Source organism: Sceloporus occidentalis, unplaced genomic scaffold, assembly GCF_023333645.1.
Source record: "Sceloporus occidentalis isolate IW3139 unplaced genomic scaffold, rSceOcc1.0.p SCAF_26, whole genome shotgun sequence".
Taxonomy (NCBI): Eukaryota; Metazoa; Chordata; class Lepidosauria; order Squamata; family Phrynosomatidae; genus Sceloporus; species Sceloporus occidentalis.
Genome location: NW_028317006.1, coordinates 6,303,279 through 6,324,256, shown reverse-complemented (window position 1 = coordinate 6,324,256; position 20,978 = coordinate 6,303,279). Strand labels below are relative to the sequence as shown.

Below are 20,978 nucleotides of genomic sequence, written 5' to 3'. Positions count from 1 at the left end.
ACAATGGCTTATGCTGGATCAATTTGCAGGTTCATGTGCTGGTCTCCCCATGATATCAGTAGGAGTTTAACTGGTGTGCAAGTTCGGCGGCAACTTAGTACATCCGCTTGCAAGTTGAGCCGCTGTATTTTACTGTCCATATGCTGGAATTGTACTTAAGTACACCGCTTCATTGGATTTAAGCTGAGGCAGTGGGAAGTAAGACTGAAGTCTCAACTTCTAACTTAAGTAATTAAAAAAAGATATGCTTTGATTTGCCTGCTCTAAGATACATCTGGGCTCATGTAAAATGTATTTTACTAATTCTAATGGCGGAAATACTTTAACAGGGGGGTGTAGGATTCATACCGCTTTTTAACATACTCTGCACAAACAATTAAACTTTTCTAGTCCTTGTTCATCCCATTCCGTCTTTAGGACACATTGGCTTTAGAAAAATAAATTAAAGTCTGTGCTAATGTTGCTCTCGATGGCACAATCTTGAAATAAAGAGCAAATTTGCAATGACATTGCTATAACTATGCAGGTCACAAATCAGAGTGCTAGCTTTTAGTGTGACAAAGCTTACATTTAACATAATGCTCTGAATTACTAGAGGGGAACAACTAGGATTGAGACAGAAAAAAATTGGTAAAACAATGCAGAATAAGCCCAGATGTATTTATTTTTAACACTCTCACTTAACGACTTCAAAAGACTTCCATTTATTCTCCATCTCGGCACAGCGCGTGTAGCAAGACTGACATCCAATTACCGATCCCAGCTTTCTGAGGCATTTTCACAGCATTGCCAAGTATGCTGATTTAAATATTAAAAGGAAGACTTCTTCTAGACTTTGTGTGTCTCGCTAATTGGCCGGAATGATCCTGACTTTTTGAGATAATTAATGTACCTGATATTTCAGGTTTTGTGCGCAGACACAGCATGAAATGTATTATGTCTGCAGATAACGTATATGCTTGGGTGGTCTTTAAATGTGCAATATTCTAATAAGTTATGACATTTACATTTAACCTGTGGCTGGAGGCTATGAGCCTTTTATTCACTTGAGTCCACACCTCAAGAATGTTACTCTTCAACAATGCGGGGAGCCTGCCCTGCATAATGCATAGTAGAATCAGTAAGGTGGCTATCAAGAAATCTCATAGCCTTTTTTGCAGGTGATGATCATTGGAGGTTGGCATTTACTAATGCATAGTAAAGTGTTGAAACCGCCAGTCGCCCACATGTTCTTATTTTAGCAAATAAAGCCACTAGGATTCAACCTACGTGGATCATGGAACTGAGTACCTAGAGCATTTTATTCTTTATGCGTTCTTCAGGAACGGATAACGTGTGTTTCATAGCTGCCATTGTTGTAAGTTATGAATGTGAACGTAATTCTGGAGCAGCCATTCTTGTGGGTTAAAGCTTTTCCAAGACATTACTATAAAGGGAGCTGGCAATATGTCTCGGGATGCAAACAATACATTTTCATTCTTATTTTTTAGGTCACCACAGACCTCAGGCAGCGATGCACAGATGATCACACTGGGACTTCTGTTTCTGCTCCTATGGTGGCTGGTATCATTGCTTTAGCCTTGGAGGCAAAGTAAGTTGAATAAACATCAACAAAATGAAGACTGTTACACGTCTCTCGTCATCACATACCACAGTTTCCTGGGTCAGGGTTGGTCTAGACAAGAAATAATTACCAGCATCTCTTGCTGAGTTAAAATGTTAACAATTGCAAGGTAAATTTGTTCATGGGGGATTACCAGAGCCCAACTGTGCTAATCCAGCTAAGAGCTGCACACTACACTTCAGCACCCGACTGGCACAAGGGAGAGTATGGGGGGGGGTGGTGGTGGTGTCGTCCAGTGCCCCCCCCCGGCCTGGGGGTTACCCATCATATTTGTGAAACTAGAAACTGACTGTGTTTTACATACACGATCTAATATTTACTTTGCGTTAACCAGAATCGCCATATCGCCATACATTCTATCCATGTTCTTTGTTTCAGTTGTCATTTGTAATCCAGTTTATACTGTAGTATGTGAACATGTACTTAGGCACATTTGGGTGCTGTGGGAGCGCTGATTTAAGCCAGAGCTGCATGGTAAAGGCGGTAGTTTCCTTGGGTGTAGTGATGTGTGTGGTAAAGCAGATCTGTACTTGGAATTCCTGTCTATAGTAGCGGCTCTGTGTGTTTTGCGAGTGTGAGGGAAGGTAATTATCTCAAGCTTTTAGTGCAAAAAAAAAATAACCAGATGCAGTGGATACTTTCTGTGCAATGACTGGCAAACCAAGTAATTACTAGACTTGTACATTCTTATTCGTGCGAACATGAAAACAAACATGAAGGGTGCATTTTCGTTGTTCAGCCCGAATACCGAACAAAAAAACATGGTGGCGGCAAAATGTATACGAAGACACACAACACGAAGAATCTTCCTGTTAGTCTTCGTGTACTAATCTCCCTGGTCCCTTCCCCATCTCGCCTACCTTATCTACGCAGCATCGCAGGGGTTAATGTCAGCAGAAATTGGTTGATGCCAGAGGAGGCCCCTGCAGGCGACCAATAAAGTTGCCCTCACAGCCCTTTGACTCCTGACGGCTGAACTGGACTCTATTGGTCGTTCGTACAGACCTTTAACTCTTGGAGCGGGGAGACCAGTGGTCTCCCCCGGGCCAAGTTGCGGCACCAGGCTTTTAATAGTCTGTACGAGGGACTCTATTGGTCGCCAGCAGGGGACTCGTCTGCAGTCAACCAATGAAGTGCAGGTGCACTTTATTGGTCGATGGCAGAGGGGACACCTGACAGCGACCAATAGAGTTGCTCGTACAGACTTTAAAAATCCTGGTGCCAAAGCTGCTGCGTAGTGTGTACTGCGTTAACCCCGTATTAACCCCTTCTATAAAAAAAACAGAGAAAAAAACGAACACAAAGAATGTACCCAAATATTCGCCCGAACCAAACACAGCAACGGGTGAATATTTGTGGAATACAAAGATTCCCCCCCCCCCCCCCAGGGAGATGAACATGAAGAGTTGGCCCAAGTCTAGTAATTACCTACTACCCTCTAGTATGTGTGCTATGAAACTGCTAAATAAGGACCTGATAGACATCTGGATGTAAGCCAAAGCCTTTTGAGAACATTTGCTACCAGAAGACCCAAACTGTTACTTTATCATTATAAGAGTCTATGAAAAATAACTCTGGTTCTTTACAGTCCATTGCTTAATTGGAGAGATGTCCAGCATCTCCTGGTGAAGACCTCTCGTTCTGTCCATCTTCGAGCACCTGACTGGAGAACAAATGGAGCAGGACGCAAAGGTTAGCAATTAAACCAGGCTTGACGTTGGTTTTCCATCCATATTATGTGTTCTCCCAATGATAACTTGATATCGTATATAGCAGCACTGATATTTTTTTCCACTCCTCGGGATGATAATGTTGTACATATTATATTAGAACAGGAAGGGATATTTTACATAAAGCTCAGCAGTGAACTCCTGTCTTTTTTGTATGAGCCTCAGCTGATAAAATATTGTCGTTTCCAGAGAGCTCAATGTGTGGCCTCTGACAAGGTCACACGGAGCTCATTCAGCTTTGATTGCATATAAATGCACATTCCTGGGGTCTCTACAGGTGTTGGCCCTTCTAGCGGAGGCTTTGTGCTCAGGCAGGAGCATTTCAATGTTGATATATTGATGGAATCTTTTTGTTGAATAGCACATTGTAGAATGCGGAACATAGTGGTAACTAATATGTAACTTTACTGACAGTGTTGGATGCATGGAGGTGATAGAGACAAGGCCAGAGATCAAGTAAGGTTTCTGGTCTGCCAACAGGTGTAAAAGTGCTCAGAGTAGAATGTCTGCCATCAGGTCCTATGTGTACAATAGCCTTTGAAACGGCAGGGCTTGGGGCTGGGTCGTTGGCCAAATGCAGAATGTCAGGCTTCTATTCTTTTCAGTCAGCCATCTGTATGGCTTCGGCTTGGTGGATGCTGAAGCTATGGTTGTGGAAGCCAAGAAATGGAGGACTGTACCAAGTCAGCATGTCTGTGTAGGAACGTCGGACAAAAGGCCCAGGTGAGCACATTGTTAGTGTTTGAATAACATAAAAATGCAACCTCCTGTTTATTGCACTGATCAATAATACATATGTATAGACTTCAATGCCCCCTTGGTTTTGCTGTGTTCCTGCTTTGTGTAATGGCTTTGTACTTAACCTTTACTGCAAGGACAGGACATGTGGTTGTCGTTACTTTGGCACTTGCAAGGTTAATGACTAAAACCCTTTTTTATTACATGAAAACCTGTATTCCATTTCTCACATAGTCGACACACCAGTTGGCAACTTCAGAGCTTATTCTGCTGCATGACGCATTATGACCTTCTTTGTCAGTGTTTTAAAAATGATAGCTCGGTGTTTTTTATGACCGTGCGTCTCATTCGGTAGACTTGCCTGTACGCTATAGCCTATGTAGGGCAGGCGTAAGCATCAGACAGAAGCTTGGACATCTAGAACTGGCAGCACTAAGTGCCATGGAACGAATGGCCCTTGTTCGTGTTTACTTCTTTGAGCAGAATTGGCGGCTGCTTTAGCAGCGTCTGCAGCCTGAAAATCCGGATAGTGATGTGTGGAGCGCGAAAGGGTTTCTTGGCTGGAGAAGAGTGGATGAGAGTAGCAGATGCAGCCACGCTGTGAACTGCCTTAGGTGTTTACTGGAAATGACGGAAATACTTACATTTCATGCAGTGCTTTTGTTCTTTGTGATTTTTCTCTCTTACTTGCGGTGAGTATGACTCCAATAAAAAAAAAAGCAGGTTTGTTTACCCCGGGGAAAAATGATACTTCAGAGGCAGTTTCATCACTACATTCAAATACGTAAATCACAAGAGTACCAGTTGCCAAATTATATTTCAAAGTCCACTTTTCACCAACAAATATGGTAAACTGTATGAGGAATAACACCACCTATCCGAGAAAAGTGTGAACTGTCGGAAGTATTTAATTATTCTGTCCGCTAAGGACCTGTCAATTGAAACAATGAGAGAAACCGCTTCGTAAAGAGCAAAGCATGTAGAAAAACACAAGTGTTACTGCACAAAGCTACGATAAGCTTATTACCTGAAGGTTCACAAACTGAGCGTATTCACGTGTCCCCGGATCTGTATGTAAATAAAATCCGAAGGTTTCTGGAAATCCCTTTCCAAAAAGGTCTCCCCAAGAAGGGTAAAACTATAAAGTTTTATTGTATCCATTTAAAAGTTTAAGAAAAAACATCCACAAACAAAAATGGCCATGGCACTTCAATAACTCCAACCAATGGAATATGTGGAAGATCACTACAAGGCCTTTTCCTGAGTAAATTATAAGAGGAAGAACAGTTCCATCTCCAGCAGGGGAAAGTCTTTTTTTTTTTTTTACAGTACGGGCAGTAAAACTCTGGAGATGCACTACCTAAGAAAGCTCATTTCATTGAGGCCCTTCTTTATCTTTTGCCTTTGTAAGTCAGAATTGTTGTATGATAGAAAAGGTTTTTTCCCCTAACCTCATACACTATGTAACTGTGGGATCTAATTCTTGATATGCTGCATATGCTGATCGGCAGGGACCGCGGTGATGCTTGGGGGAATGTGGTCTCTCCATCCAAGTGTTAGCACTGAAAGTTTCACACAATAATACAACAGATTTCCAACGCAAGCTCTTGGTATCCACTGCTTTGGCACGTCATGTCGTCGCTTTTCCACTTTATGTATTTTCAAAACCCAATTTAAAGCACGCCGTAATACAGTTAGTCACGATTACAAGCAGGGTGTTCATGCTGCTGTCCTTACTGAGTAACTCAAAACTATGCTTCTGAAGAAATGCCTTCCATAAAGTTCACCCAGAATGATGGTTCTGTTTTTTTCCCATGGGCCATATCCTCACGAATGTGTCTTGCCTCACAAAAATGTATATATTTTTTAGTGTTTTTGAAATTATGAATGTCTACATTTATACAAATTACAATGTTTTTATTCTCAGTTGTTACACCAGACCCGCATAGTAAAACCATAAAGCGGTTTGTTTCCTGCAGATTTATCCGAGCTGATCAGTTGATCCGCACTACAGCTCATACGAATGCCTGTGCTGATCGCGGTGGGCAGCACGTGGCGTATGTGGAGCACGTGGTTGTCCAGGTCACCATCTCTCACCCACGCAGAGGAGATCTGCAGATCAATCTCATTTCTCCCTCAGGGACCAAATCCCAGCTCCTGGGCAGAAGGTACAGTACAACATATGTAAAAGAGCGTAATATCAGCATAATTCAAAACTGTATGGAAAACTCCCCCCTGTAATGAATACTTCGTTACTCACAGCGTTATTTTTAACATGAGTTAGAAAATGCTAATGGACATCAAGTTCTGCAATGCCACCACAGACGCAGAAAACATGTCTCAGAAATGTGTATGTGCTATCAAGGGGCACATATTCAGAGTTTCTATTAAAGATCTTGAAAAAAATCAGTCTCTGTAATACTAAACTTTATATTCCTTAAATCAGTCGTGAGGATCAAAGCGGATGCTTATTCTTCATGACTGGAAATTACATTCTCAAAGTAGTAAATTACTCTGTGTGAGATATTCTAAGATTATTTGCAAACCAGAATATTTTCAATTTTCAACTGACTTTTCAGAGGCAATTTGTATAATCCAGATGTTGGATGGTTGTTTAGAGTTTTAACTTTGGTCCTGCTAAAGTACAGGTCCTTGTAGATTTAAGAAAAGCTTGATGGTATTAGTGTGGCCACTGGTGTGTGTATGGCACGTACTCTGTCTTGTAAAATCACTGAAATGATTGAAGTGCCCTGGAATGGATCCGGTTTAATGTATCACCGCACAAATGAAAATATTTGGAAGCGTTGGGGTTCATTGCCCTGCATGTCTAGATGCCATGAGTGTAGTAGTCAAGGAAGCCTATTTTCCAGAATGGTTTCTTGTTGTTTTTTTTTTTAATTATTAAATAAAGCAGGCATTGTAATTCAGGATGAGAAACTGCAAACAGACATTAATGATATATGGTAACATACAGCTGCTCTTCTTACAGGACATTTGATTATTCTAACGAAGGCTTTAAGAACTGGGAGTTTATGACTGTTCACTGCTGGGGTGAAAAAGCAGAAGGGGAATGGACACTAGAAATTCATGATATCCCATCCCAGCTGCGCAATCCAGAAACACAAGGTATGTTGGCATATACCGTATGTAAGATTCAAGCATAGCCTGACTGACATATACTCCTACGTATCGACCTAATTAGCATTAGTGGCATGTGCAAAATACAATGTTCTCATCTTTTTGAATTCTGAATACATCTTAAAGTCACAGGCCATGAATTTTATAATTCTTGAAGTTTTATAAAGGTGTTTTTTTATAGGAGTTAATGACAGGCAAGAACAACTTGGCCCGCCAACTCAACCGCTTCCTTCCAGCTGTAATATCTTGTACCGTACAAGATCCTTGGCTTTCCTTTTTACTCAGTATAGTATAATACCTCCCACACTGAGATGGTCCAACTCGTTTCATGTGGAAATCAGGAAGTTTCTTTTTGGGGTTTCATCTAGAGTTTTCAGGAGTTCTACACCAATGTGGAGATTGTCAAGGTCACAAAGTCTGGACCCAACTCCTCCTTATGCTGATTTAATGATATGTGAACATGCCAATCGGAGATTTTGTTTTGGAATATCAAAGTTGAAATTCCTGCTTGAATGAGATTTTTCCTAGCCATTCACTTGTTGGATTGATGGCATTTGTAGTTTACTGAACTTGACAACCATTTGTTTCCTGCAAGTTGGATAACGGTGTAGAGGAGAACTTGGAGCTGTGCCACAGTTTCCTAGCATGTTATTCAGTGTGTTAATTTGGGGGTGTCAAGATCTCCTCCTTACAAACTAGCTTGTGTTTACTAGTCTAGGAAGAAGAGGCAATCAGTTTGACATCAGCTGAATAGTTTTAGACAGTTGACTGTCCCTGGAGGTCTCTTTCCACAGTATGCTCTGGTGGATGGCGAGAGTGGCCAGCTTGTAGAGTAGATGGAGCATTATGAACATGCGTGAACATCTGTCACTGCCCTGGATGGGTGAGGATGAGAAGATCAATTATACGATAAGATAAGGGAAATTATTCCAAAACCCACAGTTAGTGAATTGGTAGGAACTCTTTTTCTATGGCATCCTTTGTATAGAGACTATAAAACTGTGTGTTGTGCCCTTTAAGTAGTAAGGACTGTGGCAATAATATTGTTGGCTTTGCTAAATTTGGGATGATTCATGTAATAGCATTTTATCATGTACACATTGTACACACAATTTTATTTTCGTTTTGTGCCCTCATGTTCCATGGTACAATACACTCATGTACCAGTAATACTCACCTGTAGTAGGCTTATTTTTTGACTAAATGCCAAAAAAAGTACAAGAACAACCCGTGATTCCATCTATATAGAGTATGTATGTATGTATGTGTATATATATATATATATATATGTGTGTGTGTGTGTGTGAGACCCATTGTGACATGAAACCCAGGAATCATAACTGGTCAAATTCAGAATCTGAGATTTAATATTGGTAAGTCTGTGTTTAAATAATGAAATTTATATGAATAATATTTTTAACTGCTGGATACATTATGGTACTTGGCAAACTGTGCAAGGGGTGTACATTTCAGAGAAAAGTGCTGGAGCTGTCTGCTTTGATAAAATGATTTGTGGGTTCTCCACCAGTATATTCCATTCAGCATGGAAATTTGGAGAATCATTAAGTAACTGAGCTGTGTGATGCAAGACTCATTTTTCACAACGCTCATATTCAGAAGACCGAGACAAGTGTCATGAAGAATCGTTGATGAGAGCCTTCTGCCACTTCTGGTGGAAAGCGTTTACTCCACCCGGTCCGAAGCGTGCCTGGTTAGAGCCTCACCTTAGCGGGTTATGTAAAGTTGGCGTCTTGTTTTTCTGCTACAGGACTTTTTCTTGCTTTTGAGCTCTTGGGTCTGTTCCAGTTATGAATCTGTGCCTCCTAAATCATGTGGACGCACTGAAATTTTATAAAACCCTAGGATGCTCCACACGAGCAGAGATACTTTTCACGGAGACTTTAATCGCTCTGATGGCACCAGCACGCATTTATACAACCCTCTGAAATGATTCTTGCAGTAGCTACAAAGTGATAGAACAGTTATTGTACAAAGCGTTCATTTGCAAATCACACTGCAGTGGGGGAATAAAGAACATTTCTTTGTCTGATTGTATTCCTTAAACAACTTTTCTTCTGGCTAGTATAACATGCCCTGAACCATATATATGCATCAGAAAAGAATGAAGGTCCTTGTGACTCGGAGGTCAGCAGATTGTAAGGAGCCCTAAGCCTCATGGCTCTCCCTGGGGCCTTATGATCTTATGATAGCCACTAATGGCCTATGGGCAACATTTGGAGAACAAATAGCAAAGATAGCAGATAACTCTCCATATGTATAATGTGCTACTTTTACCGTATGTTTTCCATGTTAACTGTCTGCTGCCTGTATTTCAGGGAAGCTTAAGGAGTGGACTCTCATTCTTTATGGAACAGCTGAGCATCCATACCATTCTGCTAGCTTTCATCATTCAAGATCTAGAACCCTGGATATATCGGCTAGTGATCTGGAGCCTTCTAAAGCAGCTGTGTTCCAGGGTCATCTGGAATTCATAGAAGAGGAGGATGAATATATAGGTTTGTACCTTTCACTGCAGAACCAGATTTCAACGTGTATAATGTATCTGTATTATTCTTTGCCAGTATGTCAGTATACACAGCGCTGTTGGGAAAAATACACTGCTTTGACAGCATTTGACCAGCATGTACTGGTCGAGGACTGTTATTCCTAGAGCAAGGTATGTTATAAAGGACTGAGCCAATTTGCAAACCCCTGCAACCCAAGTTCCTGGCATCTAATTAGAAGCAGGAGAATATAATCTGCCCCCAGACCATAAGGGACAACGAACTATGCCGTAGGGATCAGCATTAGAGATACACCAGCTTTTATGCTCCCTTGGACCTATTGGATATATTAGTGATTCACTGATATTTTTGATTGTATGTGTTTGCTGTTGTCGTATAGTTGTAATTGGAAGTAGTAACAATATATAGCTTATTTCAAATTGTGATTTGCAAGCTGCATATTTTTACAAAAAAATAGCAAAATGTGTCTTTGCGATAAAAGCCTAGCTTCACGAGCTAGCGTTGCCTCTTAGTTTCCGAAGGCTGGCTTGGATGTCTGGCTTATAGGAGCTACAGTTGCTTTGTTCTTCCTGATTAACACATCGTACCTTCTGTAGTTATAAGGGGAAAAAAAAGAAAATGAATGTTCCTTGGTCCAATTAAAACAAAAGTCAAATATCCGTAGTGCTTGCTGTTAGTCTGAAGACTAAGATTGGAATTCCAGCAAGAGATTTGGTGATCTTGAATGTTCATACGTTAGACACCTGTATTTGTTGAGGGGTTTACATCATCAGCAATATTTTTTACATTATTGAAATTGTGGGATTATAGTCTTGTCTGATCTACCTGAAGGTCCATGTTTTTCATTCCAAGGTCCATGCCACCCAGAGTGCGGTGACCGGGGATGTGATGGCCCCAGCGAAGAGCAATGCCTGAACTGTGTTCACTATAGTCTGGGAGGTGTCAAAACTGGCAGGTAACATGCCATATATCTACAGACTGACACACACACACACACACACGTTTTAACCCTATTCATGCCAAACCGTCCTAGCCTTTGTTTGTTAAGCCACCTGTAGCTTGTACTGTCTGTATTATTTTGTAACAATTGTAAATGTTGAGAGGATATTTAAGTAATTGCGTTTCGTACTGCAGTAATATTAACATTAAGTTAATCATGCAAAACTGGATGAGAAGAAGTTAAGGTTACCTCCATAACCCCATAATATGGATTTTTAGTAAGCGTACGGAATTGTAAAATGTAGGAAGGCAACATGTCCTCTAAGTACTGTTTGGATCTTAAAGGAACCGTTCATGCATGAAATCCCGGTGCACCAAGTCTAATGCAAAATGAGTAGATTGACTTATACAGTATCTTGATGAACGAGCACGTGAATAGGCAGTGCTGACAGTCAGTTTTGCAGATTACATCTTTTCTGTGCTGCAGCTGGCTATCCCCAATCTACCCTGTCCTTTACACTAGACCCTACGAAAGGTGCCATTGGAAATAAACGCAGAAGTGATTAGGAGCAGTTTCATGATTTAGGTGACCGCCGCTTTATTACTATTGTACGCAGTGAATGAGTACCTCTTCAGCCATTCAGTGATCCTTTTTATATACTTCCTAATGGCATAAAATTCATTCAGCTCTGGCATGGCGTTGAATATTGAAAATGTGCCATTTATTGTGTGCCCGTATTCCGTTGCATTATGTAGTGGGCCAGTGAACACACGCATTCGGCTTCACTGATTGTAAAGAGAACCCACAGCTCATGAAATGACATTTATACCAAGGACAGGATGTTTTCCACGGCTAAAAGCAACTGCTGCCTACTGGAAGGTGATTTTCAGTAGCATTAATGGAGCCTAGCGGGAAAGCATTGCAAAAGTTCATTTTTATGAATGTTTTGATAAGTTTGACCTTACTTGTATAAGTAAAGGCTTCCCTGGGATTTATTCTGCTATTTGTGCAGTGAGATGTAGTTAACTGAATGCACTTTTCTCTCCCTTTGACCTTCCTTTTCCCTGGTTGTTGTTCAGAAAATGTGTGAGTGCGTGTCCCTCTGGCTTCATGGCAGATGTGGCTAGTCGAAGATGTCGGCGATGTCACAGAGGATGCGAAACGTGTTTTGGTCGAGGACAAAACCAATGCAGTTCCTGTAAGAGAGGATTCTACTTCCAGATGGAAACCAACTCCTGCACCATATCTTGTTCAGCAGGGACATATGCAGATGATAGTAAGGAAGTCATATGTTACACGCAACTTTATTGTAATGAAAATTGGCTATAGTGGTTTTGTGTGTTAGAAATGGCAAGTGTGATATCTTGTGTACAGTATTTTATTGTATAGTTGTCATTGAGATTTCTTTTGGATTCTACAAGGTCTGAAACACTGCCTCAAATGCCACCAGAACTGCAGGAAATGCATTGGTTACCCAGATAGATGCGTGGTCTGCAAAGATGGGTTCAGGTATGTCTGTTTCATTGAGTTACTTTGCAAACATGCGATCTGTGATGTGGATTTAGGTAAATAATCTTAAATGTGATTGTCAGGGGCAGGGGGGCAATTGCTCACGGGCCGGTCCACATTGTTCAAACTGGGCCAGTCGTGCAAAGTGTCTAAGTTTAGGGATGGTTTGCTGCATCGGTAACTAGACAACATTCCATCATGGAAAGATCCATGAATTTTGCATTGCATTGGAGAATTCTACAGGATAAGGTAAGGACATCCATCTGTCAGCAGAAGAGTAAATGGGTCATGCCCTTTAGCTTCTAGGCTTACAGGAGATGTTTGGCCAAACACATCTCCCACTTGCCACTGGGTGCACAGGGGATTACTTTTGTTTTGGCTATTATAACCTATAGTTTCAAATATATGCAACAAAGCAGGAAGTGTATCTTATTTTTACGTTTGAAGAAAAATGTTGAACAATTTTTTTCATTTTTTGGGGGGTTATAGCATTAGTTTTAAACCCCAGGTAGCTATTTCACCTGAGAAGATTGCCACTAATCTCAAGGGATTATTCTTCAACCTGACCTGTGAGTGCAATGATTTACTCCAATATATATCTGATTAGTCTAGTAAAACTGATAAAATAGTCCCTTTAATATACTTTATATACCAGCAATGGAAAACTGCAGTCCTTGTAGGACACATAATATCAAATGTTATTTAATATCAAATCTTATTAGATTTAGGAAGCCATCAGGAGCCTTCTCATGGATTTTGTTAATTTAGTCTTAAAAAAAGTGTGTATTTAGTTGGACTATTTCAGGCATTCAGGTATGTAGATAGGTTGGTAAAGAATAATTTTAGCAAATGTATTTTCTATTTGATAACATTTTAAACTTTGAAATGACTAATCTAGAATAACCTGTACAAACACTACTGTAACTCAGAACGAGTAATACAGCTTTTAATGAACAGGCACCCAATTTTAGATAAAGACTACAACAAAACTTTTGTATTTTGCTTTTATTAAGATTTTTAAAATGTGTTAATTTAATTTATAAAATCGACATTAGAACATGTATTAAATAGAATAATAGTTGTAACGCAACACTTCTGATTTAGCACTTAAAAAAAAAAAAAAAGTTATTTATTTATAAATTACGGTATATATTTTTAAGTTATTCATATTTATTTTTCAGCATTGCTAGAAAAAAATCTAGAAAGTTGTAACATTTCCTGAACTTGGGAAAGCAAGCATTTTAGGATATGGCATTTGACAGCAAATTGGTTCTTTTAAGTTAAAACACACCATAAAGCACAACAAGTACAAAATGATTAAAGGGACAGTTTTATAGGGAGTTATTCCAAATAATTGTGTACATTGAAGTACTTTATGAGTGCTTAAATATACATTCTTCATTATTTTTTTGTTACTTATGTGGTCCAATGATTTGTTTCACTGATTGAAGCCGCCAATCAGTGGTAGGAAAGAGCTCCCAATGAATTCTGCAGGGTCCACCCATGCATTTGCAAAGGGGGCATCATGAAAATATAGATGGATTAAGTGCATATGGTGGCTGGCAGTGTGTTCCTTTTAATATACTGTACATAGCAGATGGGACATGGGGGTAAAATACAACTGGTGATACTGTGGAATAACCTTTTACAAACATAGTATGGAATAATATTTAATTTAAATTCTATGGCTTTAAGATGTTTGGAAGTCTTCATTGTTGCCACATACAGCCTACAGAAGACTGCACCCCATATAAGAGAGCTGCACCCCATATAAGAGAGCTGCACATTTTGGGTAATGTTCACACACAATGAAGATGTTTTGAATTAATGTGTCCTCAGTGCACCTAGCTCCTAACGTTTGCTTCATTTATTGTGTTTGACTAGGTTTGTGAGTTCAGTCCTGTGTGTGATAATTAAAAACTGTCAAGATCTCCTTTTAATTAGCAAGGTGATATTTAAAAGTAGCAAAAACACAGCGCTGCCATCTGACTTTCTTCTTGTAATGGCCCAAATTCAGCCAATGTGACTGATGCCGCCTGACAGTCTGTCACTTTCTTCAGTCTACCCACTAATTACGAAACGCTTACTCCAGTTAGACCTCAATCTCGTTTTTTGCTACAGAAGCCCAGTGAAATATTGTGCCTGGTCTAGGAGTTGCCTGAGGTCCCATTAAATCATTAGTAGTTTTGATTTTAGAGTCTTTTCACCCTGTAAAACTTTGGTTCCCAAAACAAGAAGTTTGTTTTCAGAAGACAGGATGCCTGTACTTTCAAAGAAATAAAAACATTCACGTCCCTGGCATGTGTAAATATTTCCATGGAGCTGAATAAATAGGTGATAGAGTAGTGGGTTTGAAAGGTTCACTGTGTTGGACCTCGGATGAATGTTATATAGGTATAGGCTCAGAAAACCTAAACGAAGGTTATCCTTTGATCCGCTTAGCATGACGGTGGCATATTCATCTACGGTATATACCGTTTCTTATTTGAAGAGTGGTTTCGTGTTGCCTTGAAGTGTTTTTTTCTATATGGAGGCAAGTATCCTTGTAATGAGGGTGTGGGGTACCATAATCTGCAAATAATTCTGCATTTAAAAATATGGCTCCTCTCACATGCATGTTGGTATGTTAATGGACGTTCGTAAACGTAAATTCTAAAAAAAAAATAATGCATGCGTATGAAATTTAAGGTTTTTTTTCAAGGGCACACAAGCAAGAGAGGTCATGGGCCAAGAAGAAGACACAATTACATTTCACTTTAGCGTGATAAATCTCCATATATCTTCTTGATCCATGACCTCTTCTGCATATGTCAGGTTGAGTTTTCTATCTCTTTTGTGGCACGTGTAGGAGAATGGATGGGGTTTGTGTTTGCAAACGTACTTCCTCTAGTCACCTCTAATGAATTCTCCTGAGGTGTGGTTTGTTTTACTGGATGTGATATTGCCAGGACTGTCACATTGAATCAGGCCAGCTTTCTCTTCGCTTGTTTGGACGCCTATTGGGACCTGAATGAAGTGTCGTGGCTTGGTGTGACCATATGGATTGTCCTTGTGTAAACAGACCCTTTTATGCAGAAGTGAGTATACTATTGGGGAAATATATACATGTTATACATGTCACACCCGGACTGGCCATCTGGAAAATGCCTGGTGGGCTGCTGACTGACAGGCCACACTCGCCAAATCTATCGCTCTAATGGCTGGACATATCCACCACAGGCTATGTGAGCCAGTCCGGCCCTGGTACATATATATAACACGCAGTTCTTTTTGCTCTTTCTACGCTGTTTACCCACCACCTTTTCTTTGTTTTTAAAGCCTTTGCTTTTTTGACATTTTATTAAACCACGATTCCCATTTTCCACACAAATTAGACGCTTCTTTTTTTTCCCAGGGCAAGTAAATGGCCTTTTTTGAAACCATAGAAACACATAAAATGTAATAATGCTAGTATGTAGAAAAAATAATTTTTGTACTTTGTGCTTAGGATTTCTTCTACAGAGCTCTGCTGATTGATAAGAGCAATTAGTTTATTGTAATAACTAGTTTATTGATGCCTATGAATAAGTGTTAAGTGCCCCGATATACACCTGATGTGGGCTCTGCGGTGGATTACAAACTTGGTGAAGCAACTCTGTCTTGTACGAGGATGCCATTTATCAAGAATCCCTCAAAAGAATATAGAATTGGTTAGACCAAATAGTAAGCATTGCTTACTGGACATGCCACTTTGATGCAGATAATTATAGGAAGTGTGTGTGTGTGTGTGTGTGTGTGTGTTCGTTCTGAAACCTTAAGGAGGTCATGGAAGTAATAAGAGATATTGGATCAATGAAGTATACTGTGTATTCTCTCCAAGATACCAAATGTGTTGATTGTGTACATTGATTTAACAAATGTTGGGTGCTTACTGTCAGGTTTTCAGATGCGCTGAATCCTTTTATCATGGTTGCCAAATTGGACCTTGTTATAGCTTCTCATTTAAGACGTCCACTCACCTTTGGTATATTAATGCAGTTGATGGATTTGACAGTATGCCTTGTGGACTGGCTACTAAATGGTTTTGTGATGATATTTGTATGTACCTGAAATGGAATAGAACAAAATGGTCTTCACGGGTGGCGAAAGATGGACCAGATTTTCTTGTAAATGATGGGCCTGTCGGAAAAAGTTGAATGAGATGAATCGGCTTTTGAAAGCCGACTAGTGTTTAGAGTTTGTTTAACCTCGGCCCAGCTTTAGTTATTATGTACCAATACAAAGGACCACCAAAGATCCTTAAGTTGCGTTCATTTCTTGTCTGTCCTTAGAGTTAGTTTTGTTAAATTGTGCATCCCTAATGATCGAAGGGGTGGTTATGTTAAAATAATGTCCTAAGGACAAAATCCCACAAAAAGGCTGTGTTTCTGTATGGGTTCAAACTACTTTTTTCCCACGTCTTACTGACTTTGAGATACCGTCTGTTAAAAAATATACACATTATATCCTTAAAAGTTGTAGCAAGTGTGACTTTCTGATTAGCCTTTCAGGATCTATGTGTGTGCCAGATTGTGAACAGGGGACCTTCTACAATCCAGCATTTATGAAATGTGACAAATGCCACTCATCGTGCCAAGCTTGTTTAGGTAAGTCATGGACCTCCTGATGTTGTTCAGTGTTAATTACCTTACCAAATCAAATATATTCTGCTAAAACATAAATTGTCCAAATTTCTAATTCCCAGAATTTTTTTAAAGTGCTACAACTGCTACAAGAAATAGTCTTCTAGATTCAATAAACAAATATTTAGCCTCCTGTGTTTCTCCAGCTCAGATGTTCACAAGAGACAGTTACTGTCCCTTGTAGCTGGGACTCTAGTTCGGCTTGTGGCTTTGCCACACACATGGTGTAGGCCGCATCTGGGTGGCCAGTGACATGGGCTGAAATGCCAGAAAGAATGTGAGGTGTCCATGGATTTTACTTCAGTAAGGAAGGATAGTGCAATTTATATTTATATACAAACCACAGACTTTCTATAGACAATTGGATCCTTGATTCCTGACAGCCGGTGCTTTGGCATGTTGAATATGTTGACCTCGCATGAGCAGATAGATGTCTGTTAGCAAGTTTTTTTTACTCAAACCCATGATCAGGGCTGGTGTTGCAAATTTGTAGGTCATTTGAGTCTTTGGAAACCAGTGGTAATTGCACATTAATTTAACCACTGGAGAGATAAGCTGAGATATTCTGTTGTCCTCATCCTCGCCTGTTCCTCAGGTTCTGGGAAAGACCAGTGCACCCAGTGTGCCAAAGACTTTCACTTGCATGACTGGCGGTGTGTACCCTTCTGTGGCCAGGGCTTTTACTCTGAAGAGATTCCTGGGCTGCCACATAAAGTGTGCAGGAGGTAAGTAACTGTATTACAAGCCTGGGGACACACGTTCCTCACCTTTTACTTATTGTTATTATAGTTTATATATATATACTTATAGTTATTGTTATATGGGGGAGATGTGAGCAAGATGCCAATGACTTAAGTGACAGAAGTTACAAATGTGAGTGATTCCCATCTTTATAGGAAAAAATGCATAATAGACTGAAAATGCTAACATTTTTAATATTAAGTATTTAGTTGGCTTACGGCAGTGAGTTATACAATGAAACGTTCTAGGAAGTGCATGGTTTTTAAGGCTTTAAATGACTTTAAATAGTAAATCACTGCTGCTGCGTTAATGGGAACTGTGTTCTATTTGTCAAGTCTTCAGGCTTTGTAGTATGCAAATGCCAAGATTTAATAATGCCTGATGCTAGGTTAGGGAGACCGAAGGGTTCAGCTGCACGTTCCATTTCTTCTGCATAGAAAACCAATGGAAGACCCCTATAATATAGCCAGCCATTCTGTAACCGCTGGTTATATTTGGTATTGTGATTAAAACACAGAAAAATAGTCTTAAATAATGAAACAGCCATTCAGAGAAATATTTGCCCCTTTACAGAAGGTAGTAGGATCGTGGAAATTTTTTGTGTAGACATAATACCTGTCTGATTTTCAGATGTGAAGAAAACTGTGTAAGTTGTGAAGCCACCGGGAAGAACTGCGTGAGGTGCAAAGAAGGTTACAGTCTGCTGAGTGGGTCTTGTGTGACAAACCACACGTGTAGCAATGGTGAGTCCCACGATTACCATGTTATAATACATGGGTACTGTATATACCCGCAGATAAGCCGAAACATTCACACTAACATACAGACACGAACATACAAACACACGCTACTCCTTTACTCTCTGAAGCCTAAGGCTATGTTCAGTGCATCTCGCAGTCCCAGCTGCTGCACTCCTACTGCGGGGTCATGTAACGTTACATGACCCCGCTCATCCCCTCTTCCTCCTTGAAATTAGTCTATCCCCAGATAGTATGCAGGGGTAAATATACTCCTTTTTTTAGTATGTTTTTTTATTTTATTTTTTTTTTAAACCTAAAATTTTCTACTTATCCATGAGTATATATGGTAAAAGAATAACACCCCCACTAAAACTGTCTTTACAGCCAGGTGCCCCCTATAAACAAAGAAAAGCTTTGCGGATGCGGGATTGAACAGTTAGAGCATGTATAGACATGGCAGAATAAACATGCCCACACGCCTCATGTCTATCTATAAAGCTCTGTTTGTCTACACCATGATCTTTCACTTTTATGTCATATTAGAATACTTGTTGATCCTTATCTCTATTACCCATTGGGTGCTTGTGCTGTTGTATTCTGTGCAAGCCTCAACAGTCTGTTTTACACTAATTGTGCTTAATTTATGCAGTGCTTGGCTTGACAATATATCTTTTTTGTTTCCCGAGCAGCTGATGAGATGTTCTGCGAGATGGTGAAGTCCAGCAAGCTGTGTGAGAGGAAGCTGTTTATCCAGTTCTGCTGCAGGACTTGCTTGTTAGCAGGATGACAATACTTGTACCTGATTATCTGGAGCTTGGCCCCTGTCCTTATCTTATGGGACTGACCCCCAGGACATGCAATGAAGGCAGTGGGGTAAATAATGATAGCATTAACCTCAATTGATAGAGGAGTTTTCTGCTTGAAAATCCCAGCATCTTCATCTCCGGATACTCTTCTTTCTGCTGCACAGTCGGTTTCCAAGACAGAACACGATCTGTTTTTTTTTCTCATGCTGAAGGTACCATGCCTTATGTGTAGAAACTTAAATACACAAGGCAAGACCCCTCTTCTCATTGATTGCTGTTTGAAACCTCCTACACCCAAAGATGTGATCAAGGTGACAAACGAGGATTGCCTTAGAAGTTAACTTGGTGGAATTCGACTAATTAGACAGAACCCAATACAACATGAACTGTTTGTTCCCAATAAGACTAGGGTAAAAATGTACAATATCGGAGTGTGATATTGAACAGTACTGGACATAGGTGATTAAGGCACAATTACTGCTCACCCACTAGTGGAGTAATGAATGAGTAAAGATTTCTCTATTTTATTGCATAAATGTTTGTAGTGATGACATAGATATTGTGAAAACGTGGCTTTATTACCCCTGTATTGAATTTGCAAATATTGGTTGTGCCAGCACATACTAGCCATAGGCACAGTGGTCCATTCGTAAAAGGTGCTGATGCTTTTATTGGCCAAGCTGGGATCTCGTTTGCGGCGTTCTTGATTTCTCATTTTAGACATGTAACTATACAGTTACTCCAAGAAATAAGGAAACCGAATTTTAGTTCACACAAGAGTTATGTTTTTTTGGTTTCATTTGATATAGTGATGAAAATAGGGCATTGACCCAAGATGATGCATTCTTTTAAGTATTTTGAACTAACCCCGGTCCCTAAATCCTTAACATTTTAACAATTCTCAGCCTTCAAGGGGGTCTTCATGGAAAAATCCAATAAGGACCTTGGTTAAATGCAGAGCTTCTTGCTGGATTTAACACAGAGGTTGTAAATACTACAGGAGCCTTACATATGCAACATGTATAGAAGTCTGTGGTCGACAGAGGCGGATGCTACAAGAGATAAACTGTATATTTTAATGTCAGGATAAAAGGAGAGAAGGGGGTTTAAAGGAGTCAAAGTTCAAGCTGCAGATACTGATAATAAGAAATGTAACATTTATACAGTAGATATTAGTGTCTGTTCCTAAATATGAAATCAGGGATCCCCTCAGATTTCAGATTTACATATCCATATGTACCTTTGGACCAGTATAGCTGTATTAGACTAAGGCAAGTGTCGTGGTTTCAAGTACTTGGCACTTATTTTTATATGTATTTTTGTTTTAACTTATGCTATGATCATTGTGTTAATTTTGTTTACCTAAATGTCATTTTGTATAAAATGTGTTGGTCCTGTGTTTATAACTGGCCATTGTTGGGCCTGCCTTTCAATAGGTGTGCAAAAATTGTAGATATTTCTATGTTGCATGTAATGATTTATACACACACACACACATATATATATATTTTTAGAAGATTCATATTTTAATGCGTATTGTAGGCTCCGTTAAACACCCACATGGTGCTGAGAAAAATGCAGAAAATACTGAAAAATTTTGGTTTTTGCAGCATAATACAGAGCTTTATAATGCAGCTTTTAACAAATGATATTGAAATAATCTTACAGATTAATCATATTCTTAAATATATTTTTTATCATCTAAATGGTGAATGTGTAATTACTACCTACATATCATCGGCCTTTCTTGGCTATAAACAAAAGGGAGACTATTCTATTACCTCCGTCTGTAGTGTTCTTCAGAGTCTGAGAAGCAGCTCCCAAAG

General features: G+C 39.7%; 1 protein-coding gene across 1 annotated transcript in view; it reads left to right on the top strand.

The window, feature by feature from the left end:
* The window catches only part of PCSK6 (proprotein convertase subtilisin/kexin type 6), a 64,632-nt gene extending 45,499 nt beyond the window's left edge, over positions 1-19,133 (top strand). Inside the window, exons 9-21 of the mRNA XM_089485639.1 lie at positions 1,491-1,591; positions 3,213-3,316; positions 3,960-4,077; positions 6,072-6,260; positions 7,082-7,218; positions 9,567-9,746; positions 10,608-10,710; positions 11,775-11,971; positions 12,117-12,204; positions 16,726-16,829; positions 17,461-17,590; positions 18,237-18,349; positions 19,036-19,133. Coding sequence (XP_089341765.1) covers positions 1,491-1,591; positions 3,213-3,316; positions 3,960-4,077; positions 6,072-6,260; positions 7,082-7,218; positions 9,567-9,746; positions 10,608-10,710; positions 11,775-11,971; positions 12,117-12,204; positions 16,726-16,829; positions 17,461-17,590; positions 18,237-18,349; positions 19,036-19,133 — 1,662 coding nt within the window. The remainder of the gene's footprint in view (positions 1-1,490; positions 1,592-3,212; positions 3,317-3,959; positions 4,078-6,071; positions 6,261-7,081; positions 7,219-9,566; positions 9,747-10,607; positions 10,711-11,774; positions 11,972-12,116; positions 12,205-16,725; positions 16,830-17,460; positions 17,591-18,236; positions 18,350-19,035) is intronic.
* The last annotated feature ends 1,845 nt before the right edge of the window (positions 19,134-20,978 follow it).